Here is an 18,103-nt window from a genome sequence, read left to right on the forward strand (position 1 = left end):
ATTCAGTTCTTTTTTCCTTTGAACATTTTCTTGCTTCCCAAATTTAATTTTTAACCAGAATAGCCTATTATTTGTCACTGAACCATTAAACCTGTCACTTACTGAAATATTTACCTATTAAAGAAAAACAAACCTGGGAGTTCCCGTCGTGGCGCAGTGGTTAATGAATCCGACTAGGAACCATGAGGTTTCTGGTTCAGTCCCTGCCCTTGCTCAGTGGGTTAACGATCTGGCGTTGCCGTGAGCTGTGGTGTAGGTTGCAGACGCGGCTCGGATCCCACGTTGCTGTGGCTCTGGCGTAGGCCGGTGGCTACAGCTCCGATTCAACCCCTAGCCTGGGAACCTCCATATGCCGCGGGAGCGGCCCAAGAAATAGCAACAAACAACAACAACAACAAAAAGACAAAAGACAAAAAAAAAAAAAACAAACCTGGTTAACTATAAAGAAAACCACAATCATTCATCTTCTTAGCACCCAGAATTAATCACTATTAACATTCTGGCATATTCACTTTTATCTATGTTAGTGCCTTTTAAATTACGTAAAATATTAATTTACTATCTTTTCCATTTTTAAAAAATGGAAAATTACATATAAAACTAAAGTGTTCACTATTCCTCACCTCCAGAGTTCACCATTATGAGTTTGTTGTGTAGCTATCCAGTCTCTTTTTCCCTTTTTTCAATAAAAACTTTTAAACATACACCAGGCCCAGCAAAATCATTGACCTCTAGCTTCTAGGTCTACCTGAGCACAGCTGGCACATCCTGGGTAAATGGCCTGTGGTCATCCATAACCTTACAAAGTTCCTCCTCTTGAATACCTGCAGACCCAGCAGACCCAGTAATGCAGTTTACGTCAAATATGCTGCCTGTATACCATACTATACTTCTCACGTTCCTTGGATTCAGGCTCAGAATCTAGACATGTTAGATAACAAGACGAAAACAAGACCTAAACAAAAGCAGTTTGCCCCAAATCACAAAGTTGAGTAAAGATTAAAAGTACTGGAACCTGGAGTTCCCATCGTGGCTCAGTGGAAACGAATCTAACTAGCATCCATGAGGATGCAGGTTTGATCCCTGGCCTTGCTCAGTGGGTTAAGGATACAGCATTGCCATGAGCTGTGGTGTAGGTTGCAGACACGGCTCGGATCTAGAGTTGCTGTGGCTGTGGTGTAGGCCAGCGGCTACAGCTCTGATTTGACCCCTGGTCTGGGAACTTCCATATGCCTCAAGTGTGGCCCTAAAAAGATTAAAAAAAAAAAAAAAAAAAGTACTAGACTTTGAACCACCAGGTGGTCTGACTCTGAGCTTTTTCTTTCCGATATACCTCACTGGTTTCTTGACAATACAGTTAGCCTCAGATAAAATGTTTCTTAATTCTAAACAATCACCTCTGTTCTCCCCATCTTCCATTTTATACAGTAATAGTTAATTTTGCTGCTTGCTGCTTTTGTAACAATTACTGTACACATAGCCAAGTATAATTTGTGTTTTATTATCCTAGTTGCCAGAGAAATGGAGAAGAAAAATTGAAATATTTATTTTTGCCCATTTTTATTCCATAATTTATGCCTTTTGATTTTCAAAATGAAGCAATTAAAACATGCATACATTCTCCTTATATCATATATGCTTTGTTTTGAATGTTTCACAAAGTGAATCCTCATACCAATTTGCTTCCCTTCATCTTATAAAACTGCTGTGAACAATCTTCTATGAATCTCTCAGTAATGTACAGTTTGGATGAGTTTTGGGGGAGAGAGTTGTTTTTACATAAAATCAAATAATGAGATATGTAACTTCTGCAATATGCCTTTTTCATTTAACAAGTACCTTAAGATCTTTCCAAGTTAGTAAATAGAACACAACCTTATTTTTAAAACTGCTGTACTACATTCTTTTGTTTTCATTTAAACAGATACTATGATTGAACATTCAGGATTTTTATTATTTTTGCAAATAGTAAACAATATTTCAATGAACAACTTTATATATCCATCTTTGGTACAAGCACTAAAGTTTTTCTAAAGTAGTAACCAGCACTGCCACATTAAAAAGTATCTGCATTTAAAATTTTGATAAAACAGGAGTTCTCATTGTGGTTCAGTGGTAACGAACTCAACTAGTATTCATGAGGATGCAGGTTTGATCCCTGGCCTCACTTAGTGGGTTAAGGATCCAGCATTGCTGTGAGCTGTGCTGCAGGTTACAGACACAGCATGGAGCCAATGTTGCTGTGGCTGTGGCGTAGGCCAGCAGAGCAGCTACAGCTGCGATTCAACCCCTAGCCTGGGAATGTCCAAATGCCACATGTGTGGCCATAAAAAAATAAAGTAAAATTTTGATAAAACATTCACCCAATATACCAGAGTACCTGTTTTCCCAGAACTTCTAAACAATGTGTTACCACTCTTCAGCTGTTACCTGAACGGTTAGAACTTTCATTATTATACTGTTGTCCCTCAATATTCATGAAGGATTGGTTTCAGGATCCTTCAGACACCAAAATCTGTAGATGCTCAGGTCGTTTATATAAAGTGGCACAGTATTTGCATACAATCTATGCACATCCTCTAGTATACTTTAAATCATCTCTAGATTACTTATACCTAATATGATATATAGTTATAAATACAATATAAATGCTATGTAAATAGTTGCTTGCATATGGCAAATTCAGGTTTTGCTTTTTGGAACTTAAATTTTAAAAATATATTTTTTATTTGGTTAGTTGAATCCATGAATTCAGAACCTGGGGATATGAAGGGCTAATTAATTGTACTATTGTTTTATTTAGGATTTTTGCACTTGTAGTTCTCCTTTGTACTCTCCTAGTCAATTACCAGGATTATGCCAGCACCAGAGAACAAGTAGGAAAGCTTTCTGAGGTATATATTTCACTCAGATGCTTTGCATTTTTATTTCCCTTGGTAACATACATTGTGTCCTTCTCTGCCACAGCATCCAATCATGACTTAACCAGAGCAAGTGAGTCCTTTCTAGGGATTCCCTGTTTTAGAGATAGAAGGGAAATGGTCTCTAGGGTTACCAGGCAGGAAAAAAAATGTGGATTGGGGGCTATAAGGACAGAGGCAACTATTCTGATAGCACAGTCTTGGTTCCAGTTTCTGAAGCCCTAGTTCCTGCAGCTTTTCCTACAAGTCTATCTCCCCACTATTCCTTCCAGCCAAGTAAGTTAATATATTCATTCCTTTTTAAGTTTACTCTTTTTTGCACATGGCATGTGTAAGTTCCCCAGGCCAGGGATTGAATCTGAACCACAGCTGTGACCTATGCCACAGCTGTGGCAACACCAGATCCTTTAACCCACTGTGCTGGGCTGAGGGTTGAATCCACACCTCTGCAGTGACCCAAGCTGCTGTGATTGTATTCCTTTTTTTTTTTTTTTTGGTCTTTTTTTTACGGCCGCACCAGTGGCATATGGCTAGGGGTCAAATCAGAGCTGCAGCTGTTGGCCTACACCACAGCAACGCCAGATCTGAGCCACATCTGTGATCTACACCACAGCTGATGGCAATGCCGGATACTTAACCTGCTGAGTGAGGCCAGAGATCGAATCTGAGTCCTCATGGATACCAGTTGGGTTCGTTACTGCTGAGCCACAATGGGAACTCCTGCAGTTGGGATTAACTCATTGTGCCACTATGTAGGGAACTTCTACTTTAATCTTTTGAGCTGGGTTTCTGTCAGCGAAACTTGTAACAGAAAGCACTCTTCTTACAAAATCAATCCCAGGAAATGCTTAGGGTTGAAGCATACTTAATGTCTATAACTTACTTTGAAAAGCATTAAAATATAGGATGGGTTGATGGATTGATGGATAGTGGGATGATTATATATTAAGGCAAATAGAGCAAATATATTAAGCACAAAATCTAGGTATGAATATATATGAATATCTTTTTTTAAATTTTTATTTTTTTTATTTTTTAGCTTTTTAAGCCCAAACCTGAAGCATACAGAAGTTCCCAGGCCAGGAATTGGAGCTGCAGCTGCTGGCCTACACCACAGATCCAAGCTATGTCTGCAACCTACAGGGCAACAATGGCAACCCCGGATCCTTAACCTGCTGAGCGAGGCCAGGGATTGAACCCACATCCTCATGGATACTAGTCAGGTTCATTACCACTGAGCCGGAATGGGAACTCCCGAATATACATGAATATCTACTAAACAATAATTTCAACTTTCCTGTACTTATGATCAGTTTCATAATAAAATACTGGGGGGGGGGAATCAACAGCAGGAGTAATATAAGCCATATTAACATTAATTGCGACTTCAGGTACTGATAACAAAGGAGCTCCTGTAAGACTTCTAAGAAAAGAGTTTAAGAAAGTTGGCCCTGCATTAAAGTGGCAATTATTTATTCCCTTTGTAAAACAGACTTGGAAAAAAGGCAAGGAGGCAGAACATGCCTCAAGTCAATAAATGTCATTTCCCACTGATATCCGTTCCAGAGCAACAACTTGCAATGGAAAAAGCAAAGCCAATATCACTGCTGTCATGATCAATACATGGTTAACCGGTGACCATAAAGTGCCTCAAACTGAAGGGGTGGACACACGCACACAACACACACACACACACAAACACAGTTATGACTGAGAAAGATGTTAGCATCATTTGACCATTTGATGACTTGAATTTTCTTTCAGCATTTTCACATGGACCAGAGCCATTAGTAACTCTAAGCAATATAACTGTCACTCCACACAACTACCTCCCTGTGGTAGAGACAAAGAGCTGCCTAATCCATGTCTATTCTTGCCTTCTTTTTTACTAATAGCTCCCAATTTTATTTGGAGCAGCAATGGCCCAGAGCTGACCAATGAGATATGCAAAAGCCATCAGCTCTCTGAAGGGAGGGAACTGACTCAACTAGGAGAGCTCTCCATACTCTTCCCCTTCTTGCCTGACAGATGTGATACCTGGAGTACCTGCAGCCATTTTGTGACCATGAAGTTATGGCGAAGATGTAATCTACTTGCTAAGGATAGCAAAATACAAATAGAGAAGAGACCTAGTTCCCTGACGACTTCATACTAGGACTATGCTGCCCTTTTCTAGATAGACACCTTTTGCAAGAGAGAATAAACCTCAAAGTTAAATCATTATTGTTCAGTGTCTTTTACCAGCTGTCACAGTTCCTAATTGAGAGGCAACCTTACCTAAACTGGTTAAAACTGCAATTCATGTCTACACATATTTCACTGATTTGGGGTATATTGAAGACTTTCTAAAGACAAACTAAATCTGAGAACTTCAGAAAATGGTACCCACCACAAATGGAAAATGTTATCTCAAAGTTTGTCACTATATTCACTGTAACAATATTTTATTTTCCATTTTCTTCCTTTTCCCTAGCTTTTCTGAGCACCTCCACACACAATCTGCTCTTTGTAAAGTGAGTTTCACAAGTCTTCATTCAGAAAGCATCCACAACTACTTTCCCTCACTTCTTTGGCTATTAAAAGCATGCCAAATCTAAATACAATGTGGAATCCTGAAATAGATCTTGGAATAAAAATAGACATAGTGGAAAAAGCGAAAATCCAAATAAATTCTGGCGTAATAAAACTCCAAGTAAGCAAAAACATTACTAAGTAAATGAAAGTTTAACTATTAAACAAAAGTTTACTAAGTAAATTAATGCACTACCAATGTTAATTTCTTAGTTTTGATGAATGCACCATGGTTGTATACAAAATCTTAACATTAGAGGAAGCAGGGTGAAAGCTATACAGGAATACTAGGTACCATATTTGCGACTCATCTATAAATGTAATACTATGTACCATATTTGGGACTCATCTATAAATGTAACATTATTTCAAATAAAAAGTTGAAATGAAGTAACTTTTACTCAAATTAGGGTTCAAAATCACAGGAAATTGTTTTAAATTTTATGTGCAAATTCTGCTTTTTCTTTTCTTTTCTTTTTTTTTGTCTTTTTGCTATTTCTTGGGCCACTCCCGCGGCATATGGAGATTCCCAGGCTAGGGGTCGAATCAGGGTTGTAGCCACTGGCCTATGCCAGAGCCACAGCAACGCGGGATCCGAGCCGCGTCTGCAGCCTACACCACAGCTCACGGCAACGCCGGATCGTTAACCCACTGAGCAAGGGCAGGGACCAAACCCACAACCTCATGGTTCCTAGTCGGATTCGTTAACCACTGCGCACGACGGGAACTCCTGCTTTTTCTTTTTAATTTTAGGACAAAACAATATTTAAGCTGCATAGCTCTTAAAGGCATCCGCATCTCATTTATTCCAGCTCTCCAAAAGTAGAACACCACAGAAAAGCTCAAGAGCTAGGAAACAATATTGTGCACTATTACACATATTTAAATTTAAACATGGGAGTTCCCAACATGCACAGCAGAAACAAATATGACTAGGAACCATGAGGTTGCGGGTTCAATCCCTGGCCTCATTCAGTGGGTTAAGGATCCAGTGTTGCCATGAGCTGTGGTGTAGGTTGCAGACACGACTCGCATCTGGCGTTGCTGTGGCTCTGGTGTAGGCCAGCAGCAACAGCTTCCATTAGACCCCTAGCCTGGGAACCTCCATATGCCATGAGTGTGGCCCTAAAATAAATAAATAAATAAATAAATAAATTTAAACATGTGTATTTAAATACATTTAAATAAATGTATTTGATAATACGTGTATTTAAATAATTTAATATAATTTAAATTATATTTATTTTTGTTAAATTTATTAAAATTATTAAGTTATTCATTAAAATTTAATATGTACTAAACTTAAATAAATTTAATAAAAATAAATAGATTTAAATTTTAAATAAATTACAATACTGTGCACTATTAATGCAATTATACTCACTAAATATGAGTCCTCAGAACACAGTCATCCCATACACATACGAAAAGCAAAAAGAAGCATCTCCTGCTTTTCGAAAGTTCTCTTTTACAAAAGACCTACCTGTTTTCATTAACTGAAATAAATGTGAAGAGGGTTTTTGCTTTTATTTAAAAAAGGTAAAAAGCAAAGAAAGCCAGGATCTGCTTTTTGCATCTGTGGCATACGGAAGTTCCCAGGCCAGGGACTGAACCTAAGTCATAGCTGCAAGCGATGTTGTGCCCCAGGCTGGGGATCAAACCCACACTTCCACAGCAACCTGAGCTGCTGCAGTCAGAGTCTTAACCCACTGTGCCATAATGGGCTCTCCCAGCAAGCATCCGTTATTCAGTGGAGCAATGAGAGTGGCATTGCCAAGCTCCTTCCCTGGGAAATACACTCAGCATCTGAGCAACGAGCCTCCAAAGCTTTGAACTGGTCTGTGAGCATCTATGCTTTACCCTGATTTATTCTGTGCCCCTATTACCAAGATGTGTTCTAAGGTAATTGCTGCTCCAATTTATGGCATTTCAGCATACAAAAGGCATACAAAGTCATAGTCTTGCTCTGCATTTTGAGTTGTCTCAAGGCAGGGACAATTATTACTTCTGTAATTTGTAACCCAAAAGAGAACCATGGGTATTGTTGGCAGCTGGCCAATAATTATCACCTGAAGAGATAACCTGCCTCTGTGAGGCTTAAGTGCTCTCTGTAGAACATCACTGTGGAGAACCACCTTCCCACCACACAACTCACAACTGCGATTCTTCATTCTCTGAACATCCACGAAGTTTAACACAGCCCACAGTTTCACCTGTAATTATTCCCTATTCATTCAATAAATAATTATCAATGCAGCAGTGTGCTCTGCAGAGAGCTCAGCTGGAAGGCAGCTCATCCTGGAGCGGCGAGTAAGTGTCAAAGTGAGCTACGCTGGTCCTGGGGCGCTGCCACCGCTGCCCTGGTCCTGGGAGGATTTTCGACCTGCCGTGCCCAGCCTCACAGGGACACCCAGAGGCAGGGAGCAAGGGGCAAGCCAGAAAGATTCGAGAGACTCACCTGCTTCTCTGCTTGACCTGATGGAGAGAAGATGACTGCAGAGAGGATTTCTGGTGAGAGTGCAGGCAAAGTGAAATTGAAAGAAAAGCCTTAAAGATAAAGACTCTCCCAAATCAAGAACGGAACATCTGGAGACGGGATTAAGATGGCAGAACAGAAGGACTGGAGCTCAACTTCTCTCATAGAAACAACAAAATTACAAACAAATGCTGAGCAACCTTCAACCAAATGGACCAGAAACTTTCAAAAAGATATTCTGCTCCAGAAGACAAAGAGGAGGCCACATCAAGAGGTAGGAGGAGGGATTACGTGATATAAGCAACCCCACACCTCCCCCACAGACTGGATGCCCCATAGACCGGAAAGTAACTGTATCAAAGAGACTCACCACAGGAATAAGAGTTCTGAGCCCCACATCAAACTCCCAAGTGTGGAGATCTAGCCCTGGGAGAAAGAGCCCCAGGAGCATCTGGCATTGAAGGCCAGTGGGGCTTGTGCACAGGAGCACCACAGGACTGGGGGAAACGGAGACCCCATTCTTGAAAGGCACAAACAGACTTTCAAGTGCACTGAGTCCCAGGGAAAAGCAAAGGCTCCATAGGAATCCAGGTCAAACCTGAATGCAGTTCTTGGAGGACCTCCTGGGAAAACAGGGGTGAATGTGGCTTGTTGTGGGGGAAGGTCACTGGAGGCAAAGCTCACGGGAATATTCATCAGCTTGTGCTTCTCTGAAGGTGGCCATTTTGGAAAATCTGGCCTCACCCATCAGCACTGAGAAGCCCCAGGCCAAACAACTATCCAGGTGGGATCACAGCCTCACCCACCCGTAAACAGGCTGCCTAAAGACTTCCCCCAGGCACACAGCTGCCTCTAATCTCACCCAGAAACAAAGCCCCACCCTCCAGAGGGATAGGAATCAGCTCCAACTACCAGTGGGCAGGCATCAGTCCCTCCCATCAGGAAGCCTATAGCAAGCCCCCATACCAAATGCAGCCACAAGCGGAGCAGATACCAGAAGTAAGAGAGGCCACAACTCTATTGTCTGCAAAAAGGTCACCACACTAAAAACCTATAAAAATGAAAAGACAGAGAACTGTAACTCAGATGAGGGAGAAAGAAAAAAAAAAAAAACAGAAAAACAGCTAAGTGATTAGGAGAGTCTCAGCTTCCAGGAAAAAGACTTTAGTCTGTTGATGATGAAGATGATGCAAGACATTGGAAATAAACTGGAGGCAAAGATGGTTAATTTACAGGAAACACTGAGCAAAGAGATACAAGATATAAACTCAAGCAAGAAGAAATGCAAAATATAACTGAAATAAAAAATTCACTAGAAGCAGCCCATAACAGAATACAGGAGGCAGAATGAATAAGTGAGCTGGAGGAGAGATGAGTGGAAATCACTGATGCAGAACAGAAAAGAGAAACAAGATTGAAAACAAACGAAGAGAGTCTCAGAGAACTCTGGGACAACGTTAAATACACCAACATCCATATTATAGGGGTGCCAGAAGGAGAAGAGAGAGAGAGAAGGGGACAGAAAAAATATTCCAAGAGATAATAGCCGAAAACTTTCCTAACATGGGAAAGGAACCACTCACTCAAATCCAGGAAGTGCAACGAGTACCATATAAAATAAACCCAAGGAGGAACACCTCAGACACATATTAATCAAACTGACCCAAATGAAAGACAACGAGAAAATCTTGAAAGCAGCTAGCGAAAAGAAACAAGTAACATACAAGGGAACGCCAATAAGGTTATCAGCAGATTTTTCAGCAGAAATGCTGCAGGTCAGAAGGGAATGGAAGGATATACTTAAAGTGATGAAAGGAAAAAACCTCCAACCAAGCTTACTTTACCCAGCAAGGCTCTCATTCAGATTTGAAGGAGAAATCAAAAGCTTTACAGATAAGATACGAAATCATCCACGCACAATTATGCTACCAAAATCAGAAACTGTGAGAAGAAGAGGGTACAAATGCAGGACACTGGAGATGCACTTGCAATTAAGAGATCAACTTAAAACAATCTCGGATATATATACAGCCTGTTATATCAAAACTTCAGAATAACTGCAAACCAAAAATCTACAATTGACACACACACAAATAAGAAAAATCAACTCAAATACAACACTGAAGATAGTCATCAAACCGCAAGAAGAGAGAACAAGAGAAGAAAAGAGAGCACCAAAAACAAATCGAAAACAATTAATAAAATGGCAATAAGAACATACATATCAATACTTACCTTAAATGTTAATGGACTAAACGCCCCAACCAAAAGACACAGACTGGCTGAATGGATACAAAAACAAGACCCATATGTATGCTGTCTTCAAGAGACCCACTTCACTTCTAGGGACACATACAACTTGAAAGTGAGAGGATGGAAGAAAATATTCCATGCAAATGGGAATCAAAAGAAAGCTGGAGTAGCAATACTCATATAAGACAAAATAGTCCTTAAAATGAGGAATATTTTAAGAGACAAGGAAGGTCACTACCTAATGATCAAAAGATCAATCCAAGAAGAAGATATAACAATTTTAAATATCTATGCACCCAACATAGAATCACCACAATATATAAGGCAACTGCTAACAACCTTAAAAGGACAAATTGACAATAACACAATAATAGTGGGGGACTTTAACACTCCACTTACAGCAAAGGACAGATCATCCAGACAGAAAATCAATAAGGAAACACAGGCCCTGAATGAAGCAATAGACCAGATGGACTTAATAGATATTTATAGGACATTCCATCCAAAAGCAACAGAATACATATTCTTCTCAAGCGCACATGGAACATTCTCTAGGATTGATCATCCTCAATAATTAGTGCAAGCAGTGTTTAATAATGGCTAGTAACAACAGTTCATATTTAGTGAGTGCTGACTATGTACCAGACACTAACCTAAGCACTAGGGCAAGCAATGTGGGAAATGGCAATAAAGAAATGGTCCCAGCCCTTTGGTAATTTCCAGGAGCAACAAAGAAGGTCCTTCCTTATGATCCTTTAACAAGGAAGAAACCCCACCTATAGGTGGCACAGAGGAACCCCAGCAAGGAACTCCTTAATCAGACTGTTTTGCTAGAGCACACCCCATTCAGTGAGGGCTTATGGAAAGTCAAACTATGAGACCCTGCATGTGTGAAATGTCTTTATCCTTCACTCACACCTACCTGAGAGTTTGGCTGTTTATAGAATTCTAAGTGGGAATTCACTTTCCTTTAGAAGGGACTCCTTCTATCATCTTCTAGTGTCCAGTATTGCTATAATCTTAAGCTTTCTGACTCTAGGTGATTTGTAGATATTCTTTTGTCTTTATACTGCTCAAAAATTTTATGATGCTGTGCCTTGGCATGGAGTTTTAAAATTAATTGTGCTGCAAATGAACCTTTCCACAGGAAAGAAACTCATGGACTTGTAGAACAGATTTGTGGTTGTGAAGGGGGAGAGGGAGAGGGAGGGTGTGAGATGGAATCTGGGGTTAACAGATGCAAACTACTGGATTTGGAGTCGAGAAGCAATGAGATCCTGCTGTATAACACTGGGAACTGTATCTAGTCACTTGATGGAGCATGATGGAAGATAATGTGAGAAAAAGTATATATATATGACTGGGTCACTTTGCTATACAGTAGAAAATGTCAGAACACTGTAAACCAACTATAACGGAAAAAATAAAAATAAAAATAAAAATTGACTAAGGATAAACAAACAAACTTATAGGGAAAAAAATAAAATTAACTGTGCTGGATTCTTGGTGGGTTCTTTTAATCTATAAACTAATGTCCTCTGGTTTTGAGAAACGATTTTATTTTGGATGATTTATTCATGCCAACAACAATAACCACCCAGTATCCTATCCTCCCTGTTACAGACATTTACAAACCTCTAGGTCATTAAGCCTTCCACATTCCCTCAAGATTTTAAGTTTTTGGACCACTGTCTCTTTGCTATTACTACTCCTACCTTGATTCATGATGATCTCAATATGCACTGAGGTGACCTTTCCACTATCCTTATCTCTCAGTTCCTTTACTTCTATCTTCCAATGATGCCCTCTAGCCTACCTCAGCCACTTCCTCTCCCAGTGCCTACAATGAAGCAGCTCAACACATCTGAAGGGAAAACATTCAATCATGCTAAATTGGGTCTCACCTTAAATCTATGACAACAAATGCTAAATGGGCACTTGATGTTGTCTCGCAATCCTAAAATATTTCCTTATTCAACTCATTTTCCCTCATTCTCCTGGATGAATTTTATAGCTTCTCCTCAAAACTTCCAACATCCCCCCCTTTTCATTTTTAGCTGAAGACCTTCCTTCTTATTTAGTTGAGATATAGACGTAATCAGAAGAGACCTTTCACTCTGTCATACCACCAACCTACCAATGCACCAGGATTTGGGTCCACATAGTTGTCACAGATGAACTATCCATGTATCTACCTAGTCCGAGGCCAACATATCCATTTACATCCTAGACCCCTTTCCTTCTCAACTACTCTGTAACTGTCCTTTCTCTCTCTTTAACCATCAGTTTGTCTCTTTGTACTCCACCATTCCCATTAATTTACAAACATACTATATTATCTGCCCACCTACAAACAAATAGAACTCTTATCACTTCATGCCCTTCCAGCCACAGTCCTATTACTCTGCTCTCCCTTACAACAATCATTGAAACAACATCACTACGACTGTCCACACTCACTGTCTTCAATTCCTCTCCTATTTTCTCTTGAACCCACTGCACCAAAACTATTCTTGTCAAGGTCACCAATGACCTCCACGTTACCAAATCTAATAATCTATTTCTGCATTTATTATTTGACTATCTATGAATGTCTTTGATTCCTCTCCTATCTCAGAGGAAGAGAGCCATTTTGCCTAAGAATTTGGAAGACACTGCTACACGGATATCCCAGGGCGTGGATGTTGGTCCTCTTCTCTATCTACATATATTCCCTGGATCTCTATCTAGTCTTATAGCTTTAAAGAAAAATTTGGGAGTCATCAGTATATGGAGCATGATGGAAGATAATGTGAGAAAAAGTATATATATATGACTGGGTCACTTTGCTATACAGTAGAAAATGTCAGAACACTGTAAACCAACTATAACGGAAAAAATAAAAATAAAAATAAAAATTGACTAAGGATAAACAAACAAACTTATAGGGAAAAAAATAAAATTAACTGTGCTGGATTCTTGGTGGGTTCTTTTAAAGAAAGAAGAGGTACCACTGGGTGGTACCTCCAGTTCCCATCTCCCTCCTGAAATCCAGACTAATATATCCAATTGTTAATCCATTATCTCCACTTGCATATCTATCAGGAAGTTCAAAATGAACAAAGCCAAAACTGAACTCTATTTTCTTCACAAACCTGCTCTTATTCTCACGTTCCCAACATCAGTAAATGGCAACTCCATTCTTCCAACTGCTGAGCCCCCAAATGACTATGCCTCTTACATTATTGTTCCTTCAACCTTATTTCCTCCCCAGTACTTATTTCTCACCACTCTGTATTATGATTATTATAGTTTTTAATCTCTCTACAAAAGAGATCTCGGAGGGCAGGAGCCTGCCTTATTTGTCTGAATCCACAACACCTAGCACAGTGTATGTTAGAGTATTTGCATAAAGAGGCAATGAAATTTAATCTGTTAAACATGTCCTGAGCAGGATCAGATTCCTCTGCAGAAAAAGATGTGAAGTAGGAAAGCATATTTCAGCTATTTCCACAGGTTCCTTAGTAAAGATAGTTATTTGGTAATTACTCCAAAACTTTAGTGACTTGAAACAAACGCTTACTTCTTGTTCACTCTACATGTCAAGCATAAGTCACCTGGAAGCTTGCTCTGGTAGTTCTCAGACAGACAGACTAGCCACCATCTGAAGCACCAACAGTCACCAAAACAGAGGGAAAGAAAGCGGCAAATCACATACTAGAAGCTTGTACCATGACGGACATCCATTATTCCTGTGCACATTTCATTGACCAAAAGCAACTTACAAGGCCATACCTAACTTCAAGAGGAAAAGCAAGTCACAACTGTACCATGTGCCCAGGAGAGAGAAACCAAAAATACCTGATGGAGAGCACTGATGACTACCCTATTATTAAAAAGAAGCTTCCAGTTCTTTTTTTGCTTTTTAGGGCCACACTTGTGGCATTTAGAAGTTCCCAGGCTAGGGGTCTAATTGGAGCTGCAGCTGCCAGCCTATGCCACAGTCAAAGGAACACATTTGTGACCTACACCACAGGTCATGGCAATGCTGGATCCTTAACCCACTGAGCGAGGCCAGGAATCGAACCCTTGTCCTTATGGATACTAGTCGAGTTCATTACCACTGAGCCACAATGGGAACTCCAAGAAGCTTCGAGTTCTAAGCATCAATACTTTAACTCTATTCCTCATCTGTGAAAACGAACTCCATTGCTAGAAGAAAACCACACACTTGCAAGTACTATCTATGGGTCTTTAAGAATGTAACTTCACCAGTTAGGCCTGCCTCTTTCATCACTCAGGAGGCAGAGTGCATCGGAGAAGCCAAATATGGGTGGCAGGAAAGTCTTGAGCACAAACCTCCTAGAAATGTTCATTGTCAAAGTCTGGGAAAGGCTGCACTGAATGAGTAAGAAAAGCAGGTTCAGTTAAAAACGGCAGAGGAAAGAGGGGAACTCACCAAATTTCTTTTATGAAAGGTATAAAACAGCCAGGCTTTGGGGTTCCTTGCACTATTCTTTGTCTTAAAACTAACAAGTTGCACTCAAACCACGTGATGGAAAAGTCAGAGTTTGAGTATAATTAGTAAAGTTAACCAAACATTAATCTTTTTAACGTAAAAACATTCTTTACCAAAAAAAAAAAAAAAAAAGCTGCATACTGCCATGCTGCTACAAACAAGAAAAGCAGTTATTTTAGAGATAGATTTTACTTGGAAGCTCTTTTTCACTCCTAAAAGTCACAAAGACTCAAGATTCCAAAGCTCAAGATGATATGGGATGAAACCCAAGTCTACACAGATTTAACATGTGGCTGCCCAAAGTTCTAAAGTTTTCTGTGTAGCTTCTATCTTATTCAAAGTTGAAATACTTTCTAACAGTGAAACTGGTTGCCGAAACGTTAGGACAGATTGGATGTCGTTACCATAAGCAGCTAAACAACTGGAACTGTATAGCCCACTGGAATTCCACTGAAGAGAGCAGATCAGGAGTCCAAACATGTCACCTAATGTCACCTGACAAATCGGAAGCAAATTAGCAAACTCCCAAATGCAATCAAGCATATCCAGTCCCACCTCCCCCATCCTTTACTTATTCAACAAACGTTTTAGTTGCTGGGGTGGGAGAAGGAATGTCAGTTAAGAGAGGGACAGGATTCTAAGATTTAGTTCTTACTCTCCATGGGTTTGGTGGAGTTAAAACAAACAAACAAACAAAAAAAGATTTGCGAGCAAAATCTTAAAGATGTCTTCAATACCAAGTAACAAGGAAACGGGAAAAGACCGTTCTAACATGTCCGTTGACAATCTTCTCTCAAGGGATATTTGCTTTGCCAAGTAGCTAGAAGAGAGAAAAAGCAAACAAAACAAAGCAAACTCTCTTCTGGTTTAATGACAGTTTAGCAGAACCAGAGTCCATTTCTTTCTTCTCCCTCCCTTCCTCTCAACGGCCTCTGCCAAAACCCCTCCACACTCTGCTGGTGGCCCCAAATCAGCTCCATCACGAACAATACCCAGACTATCAAGGTCAGCCCCAAAGGCACAGGGAGCAGAAAGCAGAAACAAATTTTCCTAGATCAAAAAGGGGCGGGGACCTCCCCCATACCAAGGCACCCGGGGGCTCTACCTCGAGGCTCTGTGCCCTGGAGCTCGCCGCTTTCGGGGCTTCTGGCCATTTTCCCCTATCCATCCAATTAATTTTTACCTCTTGCGCCCCAATCTGAGCTCCCCGACGTGGAGGGAGGGAGGGTAGCGACGCAGGCGAGTTGGGGGGAAACGCGCAATGGGGAAGATGCTGTCCGTGTGGGTGTTCATCGGGGCCAGGAGGTGGGTAACTCTCTAGGGAAGGCGCAGTGAAGGTAAAAGGCTCTAAAGGAGACCTACGGTAGGGGAGCATGATAGGTAAGCCGTTTCGGGGGAAACCCATTTAGGGGTTCTATACTGGGAAGCTATTGTGAGGATACGTCTCCATAGATGGCCGTGTCTGGGGGAAATAATCCCATGCGGCAGGCAAGAAGCCACTGTGGAGGTTCTCGATAACGGAATCTTTCCGGGGAAGGAGGGTGGGGAACGTTCTACGGGGGTGGGGATGTCACCGCAGGGGGTCTTCACAGGGGAGCCGTTGTGGGGTTGTCGACAGAGGAGCCATTGTGGGAGCCTCTGCATGGGGCGCAGTTCCTTGGGAAACGTTCCCTACTCAGGGAGCCGTTTCGGGAAAAAACGCCCGCAAGGAAGCCATGTCGGGCCACGCCCTTCGGCGGGAGGCGTCGCCAGACCCCTACAGCCCGCAACCTCCGGCACCCCCCCCAGCCACCGCCTCTCTGCGGCCTCGGCCCCGCATACCTGACGGATGGCGACCCGCGCCCAGGGCCGCCGGGGGACCGCGCGCGGGGTAGCCCCAGCCGATGCGTGGGGTACACGTCCATGGCGACGGGCGGCGGTGGAGGAAGAGCTGGCCGCAGCGAGGGTCGCTCAGGCCCGCGGGGCGTCTCCAGGCCGGCTACGACCGGGCGGGGCGGCGGGGCGTGCCGGGTGGGTGGGGGGCGCGGCGCGCGGGGGCACGTAGGGGGCGGGGGCGGGGGCGGAGCCGGACGCGCGCGCAAGGAACGCCGACGGGGGCGTCGGGAATGGCTCAGGGTTGGGGACAGTAGCGCAGCTGCAGGGCCACGTCCTTCTTAAGCTTCGAAGCGGCGGGGCCGGACGTTGGGCGCGCGAGTCCCCAGAGTGAGAGCTAAAGCGCTGATGCTCTGTTCAGTTCTCTGGCCCGGCATCCTGGGGTGGAACTCTCAGTAGCGCCCCCAGCCACGCACACGGGCGCGCCCGGGGGCGGGGCCTAGCTCTGCTCCTCCCCGCCCTGCTCCTCTCTGTTGGTACTGCCTTCAGCAAAGCCTTCTGCTGCCGCTGCGGGGTCCCCAATACCGACGGGACCTGAGCACCTTCCCGGTGACTGGCTCGCGTACCGCGATCTCCCAGGCCGGTTCCTTGCTGCTGTTCCTCACCCGCTGCTAGTCAGTTGCGCACCCTCCCTCAATCATCTAGCCATTTCCTAGCTGACCTTATGTTAGTAGTGCACGCCCAGCCTTGCGCAGATGTTGGGGTCCCAGAGAATCCCTGCCCTTTTCTCTTCTGATTCTGAGTCGACCCGTTTCCGACTGCAGGGCCTTGTGCAGAAACCTAATCCCACCGAGCCTTAGTCTTTGTGTAGTTTACAGAGTTGCCAGACGTCCTGTATATACAAGACGTATTTAACAACTTTGTCTTGCGTCATATATTTTGTCAAATGCCGTAAATGTCCTATATTCATCTTTTTACAGTCAGTTACAAAAATGTTTGAGCTATTTTTCCGCCACAGTAATTGGCGCTTAAATCACTAGATGAAAATATTGCCTCTGCTAGTAAAAGATCTGGACAGTCGCTGTAGTGTCTCCAAGTTTAGCTGAGGGAAGACCAAAAGAAGGAACTAGAAATTAAAAGTACTTATTTTACATATTCAAGAAAGGAAAAGTCCTTTTTGGCCCAAGTTCCAATGCGTGAACCAGTAACCACCATTATTTACAGATAACGTCGCGTCAATTCACAGGATCTACAAACCAGCCAATCAACGACAGCCTCACTCCAGTGGCTTCTGAAAATCAGCCAGTCAACAACAGCTTCACTCCGGTAGCTGGGCTTCTGAAAATTTGTAAATCAATGACAGCCCCGAGCTTCTGAAAGTCAGCCAATCATTGACAACTCCACGCTTCTAGGCAACAACCAATCAGCAAGTGCCTCACTCCAGTGACTAGGCTTCTGAAAGTCAACCGGTCCTCAACTGCTTTACTCCGGTGACCACACTAGCAAAGCTGAAGTCCGTCAGCTTCTGGACGCTTGTGCTTCTGAAGTTATTGCCAAATCACCGCTGGCTTC

General features: G+C 42.3%; 1 protein-coding gene across 3 annotated transcripts in view; it reads right to left on the reverse strand.

Moving 5' to 3' along the window:
* DNAAF9 (dynein axonemal assembly factor 9) overlaps positions 1-16,954 on the reverse strand; it is a 154,200-nt gene extending 137,246 nt beyond the window's left edge. For 2 of the 3 annotated variants that reach the window (XM_047771506.1, XM_047771505.1), the window contains exon 1: positions 16,541-16,954. In XM_047771506.1, the coding sequence (XP_047627462.1) occupies positions 16,541-16,623 (83 nt within the window). In that variant the 5' untranslated portion in view covers positions 16,624-16,954. The remainder of the gene's footprint in view (positions 1-16,540) is intronic. The other variant, XM_047771507.1, reaches the window with a different exon arrangement.
* Positions 16,955-18,103: the final 1,149 nt, after the last annotated feature.

This window comes from Phacochoerus africanus, chromosome 3 (genome assembly GCF_016906955.1).
Source record: "Phacochoerus africanus isolate WHEZ1 chromosome 3, ROS_Pafr_v1, whole genome shotgun sequence".
NCBI classification, from domain to species: domain Eukaryota; kingdom Metazoa; phylum Chordata; class Mammalia; order Artiodactyla; family Suidae; genus Phacochoerus; species Phacochoerus africanus.